Source organism: Cygnus olor, chromosome 12 (genome assembly GCF_009769625.2).
Source record: "Cygnus olor isolate bCygOlo1 chromosome 12, bCygOlo1.pri.v2, whole genome shotgun sequence".
Classification (NCBI taxonomy): domain Eukaryota; kingdom Metazoa; phylum Chordata; class Aves; order Anseriformes; family Anatidae; genus Cygnus; species Cygnus olor.
The window spans coordinates 10,144,083-10,151,651 of NC_049180.1; the positions used below are offsets into that span (position 1 = coordinate 10,144,083).

At 39.1% G+C, this 7,569-nt stretch overlaps 2 protein-coding genes across 12 annotated transcripts in view; one reads left to right on the plus strand and one right to left on the minus strand.

The window, feature by feature from the left end:
* GARRE1 (granule associated Rac and RHOG effector 1) overlaps window positions 1–5,343 on the plus strand; it is a 52,755-nt gene extending 47,412 nt beyond the window's left edge. For all 11 annotated transcript variants that reach the window (XM_040571725.1, XM_040571718.1, XM_040571724.1 and 8 more), the window contains 4 exons: window positions 1,018–1,183; window positions 1,967–2,101; window positions 2,581–2,659; window positions 3,224–5,343. In XM_040571725.1, coding sequence (XP_040427659.1) covers window positions 1,018–1,183; window positions 1,967–2,101; window positions 2,581–2,659; window positions 3,224–3,547 — 704 coding nt within the window. In that variant the 3' untranslated portion in view covers window positions 3,548–5,343. The remainder of the gene's footprint in view (window positions 1–1,017; window positions 1,184–1,966; window positions 2,102–2,580; window positions 2,660–3,223) is intronic.
* Window positions 5,344–6,257: 914 nt separating this feature from the next.
* Window positions 6,258–7,557, minus strand: SS18L2 (SS18 like 2). The gene is made up of 3 exons (XM_040571729.1): window positions 7,439–7,557; window positions 7,272–7,348; window positions 6,258–7,083 (listed from the first exon to the last, which is right to left on the minus strand). Exons 1-3 carry the CDS (start codon window positions 7,505–7,507, stop codon window positions 6,996–6,998), a joined length of 234 nt encoding a protein of 77 aa, XP_040427663.1. The 5' UTR covers window positions 7,508–7,557; the 3' UTR covers window positions 6,258–6,995.
* Between the last annotated feature and the right edge of the window lie 12 nt (window positions 7,558–7,569).

Sequence of the window (7,569 nt, forward strand, 5' to 3'; positions counted from 1 at the left end):
AAGTGAAAATGAAGAAGCTTTTCTTCAAATGCTGAACTGAACGTAGGGAAGCAATCGCATGAAAGATATCTTGATTTCTGTTTTCCAAGCTGTGCACACTTGGACGTTCTTTGCTCTTTAAAACTGAGACAAGCAAGCCAGCAGCTGTGTGCTTCGTGTTGTGACTATTACGCATGTAGTCGAGAAATTTTCCATAAATTCAGTCCAACTGTAAAGCCTTGGAAATTCAATTACACTGTCTCCTAAGAGTATTTGTTTAATACATACATTATTTGTTTTGATTTATTGGACATTTAAAACACTTTTGGATTAAGGCTTTTGCTTCGTCTGCCCAAGGTGGTGTATACTGCTTATTAGATATTTGGGAAATGTAAAGAATTTTAAGACTTGAAGATTTTTTTTATTATTATTTTAAGGATTACTGCTTTTTTTGGTAAATATCAACCTTATTCTGAAATACCTTGTAGTCCAGGATGAGGATGTTTTCAAAATGGTTGTGTAGTCTTTGTAGGAAGTAGCTTCTGGTCTGTATGTTCTAATGAGATCAATCTGACCTTCTGATTTCTTGAGAAGCAAGCAGAATCACAGCATAGCTGGAAATCATGTTGCGATCCCAAATCAACTGTACTAATTCAAATGTTTTTTCTCTGAGATTGGATAAACGTACAGTTTTTAATTCTGTCAGTGTCTGCTGATTGGATATTGGACTGTTCAGCGTATGGACATGATCTTAGTCGCAAATACTCCTCCCTGGAGAGAAGGCAAGGGGCAGGTGTATTTCCACCCAAGAATTATCATCTACCATGTATGATGGTACTTCTCTACTTTTATTAAAACATGTCCTGTTAGTGTTCCTCACTGCTCCATTAAGAGGCATCGATTGTCTAGCACTTACTATCAGTGAGGGAGCTTATTTTCTGTTGGGGGATGGTCAAGTCTAGAGGATTAAATGAAGGGGGTAAGTGCAGTAGAAATAGCTGAATGTCAGCAACTGACTTCTTGATTTGTTTTATTCAGTTGGGTCTGATCCAGAATTTGCCCGCTATGTTGCTGGGGTCAACCAGGCTATGCAACAAAAAAGGCAAGCACAGCATGTTCGTCGTCCAAGCAACACACGTAGCAACTGGCCTCTTCCTGATGATCCTCACAAAACCTGGCCCTTTCCTGAGTATTTCACAGAAAGGTAAGAGATTAGACAGGCTGCTTTTTTTTTTTCTTCTACATCTTTAAAAACTGCACCTCATTATGGCAAGAGTGAGAAGTTGGAGCCCTTCCCCTGTTGATACTGAAGCCCTGACATTTGTTTGTGTTCTACTCTGAAGAATGGGTACTGAGTTTGACTCAAACAGAGGAAGTAAGGGCTTTATAACAGATTCATTCAAAACGTTCATATTTCAGTATTTTGAAAACCTTTAAGTTGTAGTTTTGATGAGGAGTGATGCAATGAAAGTTGCAGCACCTGACTGAATTCAGCTTTCCAGATTTTATCCATTACATTACAGCAGGTATGTTAGTAGTACTTAATCTCTGCCAAGTCATAACAATTTATCACAAAGCACGTGTTTCAAGAACCTCTGTCCATTCGTCCATATCATTATAGCTGTGAGCCTAAGGCTAGCTTAAAACCAGTAGAGCAAGTATGTATTCTAGCTCAGTTTTGCAGTGGAAGAGCCGAGAGCTTAGTGATTGCAAAACTAGTAATCATTTGTTTTCCTTTCCTGACCAGGAGAGACTGTGACAACTTCATATGATTTTAGTAGAATATATAAAGTGACTGTAACAGATAAAGCAGTGATGTGATCATTCAGAAGCAAATACGTGGAAGTATTTATGTTCTGTGTTTTACAAAATATTGACATTTCTTCGTGCTCTGTCATCTGTCACAGATTCAGCATAGCTAACTAGGGTATACAGTCTGGACCAGGCACCATAAGTACAAAGACTAATACCACTTTTTGTCTTACAGTGATGTGACTAACAGCTGGTCTGGTACTCAAGGAGACTCGGCCAGCTCAAGTGATGAGACCTCTTCCGCCAATGGAGACAGCTTGTTCTCCATGTTCTCAGGGCCAGACCTTGTTGCTGCTGTAAAGCAGAGAAGGTTAGCAAAATGAACAGAAATACACATCACTTTGTACAATTTGTGTGTTTTGATAATCTGAGTAGCCACACAAAGGATTTAACTCCTGCCAATTAGATGAAGTCATATGAATGTCAGTGTGCGTACTACACTGTTGATCTGGATCAGTGTATAGTATGTCTGCTCTTAATGCTAGGAATTCAGACTGAGTTGTTAGCAGCTAAATCTTTATATAAATAAGCATCTGTGCAAATAGCCGGTCACTGGCTGAAACTCCGTATCTGACACTTTCCCTTTCAGTAATGAATTTCTTGCTGCAACAGCTTGTACTTTTACCTGTACTGAGGGAAAACATGCAAAATGATGAAATATCAGTACACATTCTGGGCTGTCAACTATGACAGACTGAAACTACAGAATGGTGTATGGTAGTAGCAGATTAATGCGGGTGACTCATTAAGGGAAAAAAAAAGTAAATGTCACTCTTTTTTTTGGGGCAGAAAACACAGTAGTGGCGAGCAGGAACCTAGTACGCTACCATCACCACCTCTTCTTTCTGCAGCAGATGACCGTAATCAGGTAAGCAGAAAATGGCTTTGCTTAGTCATTTTTCCTGCATGTGTGTTTTGGGGTGATTTTCACTAGGAAAACAACTAGAATAGCATCTATACCTCCAGACTGCTCACCTCAGCTAAAACCCAATTCATTCCCACTCAAGTAGTACTAGATTTTTTTCTATCAGTCGCCAAATTTAAATATTAAAATTGAAAGTGATTTAATGTTTCCCTTGTAGCAAAAATTATCATGATAGAGAAAACAAGGTTTCACATTAAGTGAAGAGGTAGCACAGGCAACTTAAATTGTCTGTGCAGAGAAAACTGAAGTATCACCAGTATCGCTTGTCTTACTAGAAATTTTGATTTATGGCACTACTACTATAGGTAAAGCCTAGTGCTTGAAGTAATTAAAGGTTTTTCAAGAGGCAAGTAAATGAGTGAGTAGTTATATACATGCATCAGTTCTATTTTTAAAGATTAATCTTCTGAAATGTTGTAGAGAGGGAATATAAGATACGTTAAGTATTGTCTCAAAAGCATTTTGGTCAAACAAAAACAACAACAAAACTAATTCTGTTTTTTTCAGGATAATAAAACCAAAACCTGGCCTCCAAAGGCACCCTGGCAGCATGCGTCCTCTGTCACGAATACACTACCCAGTCAGAGTGCGTCTTTGTATCCCATGAGCAGCCCAGTCAGCCAGTGGAGCGACACGATGCAGATCCTCCAGTCACCTGTGTGGGCAGCAGCCAACGACTGCGCCCCAGCTACAGGAATTTCCTCTAGCTTTGCCTATGCGCAGCAACAGCAATCGCAGCAACAGGCTTCCCAGCACAAACAGATGAATAAGGGCTTTAAATCTTTTCCAGTAAAGCACGAACGCAGACCATCTTACCTGCATCAGTACTAATTGCTTTTCATATTGGAAAATGCAGCACAGGGCCAAACAGTCATAAACTACATATCCTTTGTTTCACAACTGTGTATTGGCTAGATCCTGTTTATCTCATTAAATATGGAATTGAGGGGGCTTGGGGGCTGGGGTTGGGGGGAGGATCTACAAACTCTTGAATCTTATTTGCAGTGCTGAGCAATATGGCCAATATGTTTGTTTGATGTACATGGAACAGCCCAGAACTGTGATTTAGAAATGCTTTTAAAAATGTGTATATTGCCTTTACTTTCAAAAGCTTTTTTTAAAAAACTGCTGATGGACTACCATACAAGAAACACTGTATTTTATAGCTATTTTTCATATAGATTTATAGTTAAACATCTTACTGAAACACATTGAATATATTGAAGCAAATATATAGTGGTCACTTTGCTCAACACTGTGTTTAAATTTATAATGGACAAGCTGTAAAGCCTTTGTATTCTCCATAAATGGCCATTGGGCAACTTTTTTTTTAAATGAAGTATAACAGCAGCTTTTCACGTGCCACACAAGTGAGTTCATTATGAAACTGTTGCAGAAACAGTTGCGAAATTGAGTTTTGTGGTAGTTTCCTTACTCTAAGTATAGATCAACCGAACCACTCAAATTTGTGTCACAAATATAATCTGAGCTGCTTAAAGTAGATGGCATCTGTGTGGATAATGTGACACTGGTTTTCAAATAAATAGATAACTTGTTACTGTTTCATTTGGCCAAAGGCTTTATCCACACAGTGCTCCTTACATGTGTGAAACTATAGCCTAAAAGACTACTTGCATATATTTAAAGTCTTATTTCAGATGCTACAATTAATTAAAAAATAATAATTAAAAAAATAAAAAATTGTGAGCTGGCTCAGAAGATACTAGAACTGAAATGTGGGGTAGCAGTTAGCTTAAAAAAAACATTATTTTTTTTAAAACGATAAAGTAATTATTTGCAGTCAATATGTGCCATTAAGTGAACCTGTGGAATTGGGAATAATCTTCCAACCAAAGTGGATCTGGGAGTGACTGGTGCTTAAAAAGTGAAGAACAATGGTAAATATATGTATAGCTATCCCACTGTATATTAACTGAGATTACAGAAGATTCTTTATATAGTTAGAGCTTATTTAAATTTTCATATTTCATCTTTGAAAGAGTCTAAAAACCACAATATTTTCTGGTATAAGAGTTTTGACAGTATTAATCTTATTTTTGTATTTTTCTTAAGTCATATCATTCTAATATGTTAACTACTAGTAAAATGGGTTATTAGTTCTAACTACATAATTTTTCAATGAAGAGAAAGCACATTTGTTTTTGTTTTTACAAACTAAGTACATCTATATCTAAAGATACCAAAAAATAAATACATTATATATATAAATAGGTATACACAACACTAAAATTATTAAACATGTGGGTATTTAAGACCCATCCACCTTTTTGTTTGTATGGTGACGGGCTATATTTGCAGGCCCAGATTGTTACCTTTTTGTGCTGTTTGAGGATGCCAATGTTGCCTGTATTTATGATATTGTCACCATGTTTTCTGAAACTTCATACTTACCATGTTTACAAAGATTTGTTTGCTGTACATAGACTTTTTACAGTAATGTGCTTTGCACAATCAGTGTGGCTTGTCTGTAAATTGTTAATGGTCTGTACTACTATAATTTTGAAAACCTTCTGCTGAAAATGTTAGTGGTTATTTAACTTGATGAATGGTTTTGAGTTTACTAAATCTTGTCATTTAGATCTGATATTAAATCCTAAATTTGGTTGTACTTACTGGTTATTCATACTAAGACCAAAATGGAAGTTACTGAAAACACTTAATTTTGAACTATCCTAACAAGTGCCAAAAATTACTGCTCTAGTTTTTGCAGCTGATTCATACATACAAATGCTGGCAGGTTTCTGGACCTACATAAGTGAATTGAGGAAACAAAGTTTGTCTGCATTTTGATCACGTAGGTGCTACTATGTCCTTTGCTTCCCATTGTTCTGAACACTGGTAACTTTAAGAATTGTTGCACTTGGCAAATGAGTCTTGCCATTAAATTTCACTTACACTGCCAAGTGCAAGGGTTTGGTGCTTAGTTAACTTACCCTTATTGCAGTGCTTCTTGTGAATAGCTAATGCTTCTGAACTGGAACTGTACATTTTGTATTTTAAAGCTTCTGTAAAAGTAAACTATTTGCTTTATTAAAGATATACATTTAATAGGTCATACCCGTTTAAAATATGCACCTTACTGAAAATAAGCAGCACCTTAAACTGTAACTTCGGTTTATAAACAAAGATCTTACCTTCATTAACATGGGATTATTTAACAGTTTGAAAATTGTCAACTGCCTACTTACTCATCATATAAAATTGAACTTTATGCACTGTACAATCTGAAGCATCTTTAAAGCTATTCTTTCACATAGACTGCACTGAAGCGCGTGATTCAGAAAAGGCCTTAGCATTGTTTTTGAACTAGTGCAGAGAAACATTGCTAAAATTTCAAATTGCTTGTTTCTGGCAAGGTAAATATTTTTGGTGGTAGTGAGTGAAAAGTTACCTTTTTAATTGGGGGAAGGGGTGTATTTAATTTATGCTAATCGTGCCCCTGAAATGCATACTCAGGTGTAAAAGTAAGTTGTGCTCTTGCTGAAGGTAAGTGCTGACAAACACCCAAGACACACATGAATCCATTTTGACTGTGCAAAAATTTACTTGTTCATGGAGTCTGTAATACAGAACATTTCAAGCAAGAATGAGAAGTCCTGATGCAAGTGGAGCTAATGCCCATCTCACTGAAATGGAGGTTACAGTTCTCCCTTCTGCTTAACTGCCTTATGTTATGCAACAGCCCCATCTCTCCTACAAAAGTTCAAGTTCCTATTTCACTAAAACTTTGTTAATCTGTCATATTAATCCAGAGTACACTGCTTTACAAAGAACTTATTTTCGTTTAAGCATAATTTTCATGATAAAAGACAACAAAACAGTCTCTTGCTTACATATGTGGTAGCATCCACCATTGTCATCTTGGAGGTAGACAGAAATTACCTAACTAAAAGCTTGCCCTACTGTTACACAGCCTGAGTCATGAAACAGTCTCTTCCTCACTGAGTACGCAAGTCTTTGAAGAGCAGCACTGGTGATGCTGTCCTGACAATCATGCTCCTCTTAGAAATATACTACAATTACGTTTTTCATAGAGAAAAAAAAAGTGACAATTACCTCCCTGAAGCTCTACTTATACTAATAGAAGAAACAGCTATTCTAGTATTACATAAAGAACCTCCAATCACATTTTTGACATAAAAGTATAACTCTTTACCAGCCTTTCAGGACTACGCCTTCTCAGCTCTCAAGGGGGGATCTACACAAGTGTTTCTACAGATTCTCAAAACCATCACTGCGTGTGCGCTGGTACACGCTGTCAGTCTACAGCCTTCTGCGTGCTGGGGGGCGTTGCGTCAGCAATGGTCGCTAAATAAATGAGGTTTCTGTGCAGGATGTGCTGGTACCTGTGAGAGAAAGAGACACGTTACGTGGGAAGGACCTGACTGCCTGTTCGCGAGTGAGTCACCCAAGCTTTAATGAGCACTTTTATGATTTGGCCAACACTGAGGGAGGGAAATTACCCCCAACAACCCCCCCAACAACGAGACTCAGGAGTGCCCGCCCCTCAGCCCCCCGCCCCGTCCCCACTCACTGCACGCAGTCGGTCGCCCGGCCCTTGCTCTGGTACTCCACGATGCAGCGCACCAGCTGGTCGTTCTCCTCCAGCAGCTAGGGCGCACACACACACACAGCGCCGTCACCGCCCGCTCGGCACCGGCCCCCCCCACCCCCGAGCCCCCCGCGGCCTCCCCCCCTCACCCGCTGCAGCGTCTCCTGGTTCACCTCCGCCTTCCCGCGCAGCCGCTCGGGCACGAACGCCACCGACATGGCGCCGCCACCGCCCCGCGCAGCGCCTGACGGGACGCCGCGGCCCCGCCTTCCCCTTGCCC

Excerpts from the sequence above, each read along its gene's own strand:
- SS18L2 (XM_040571729.1), bottom strand. The coding sequence starts at position 7,507 with ATGTCGGTGGCGTTCGTGCCCGAGCGGCTGCGCGGGAAGGCGGAGGTG. Across the intron at positions 7,349-7,438 it reads ACCAGGAGACGCTGCAGCGG|CTGCTGGAGGAGAACGACCA; the intron begins GTGAGGGGGGGA and ends TGTGCGCCCTAG. Across the intron at positions 7,084-7,271 it reads CGGGCGACCGACTGCGTGCA|GTACCAGCACATCCTGCACA; the intron begins GTGAGTGGGGAC and ends TTTCTCTCACAG.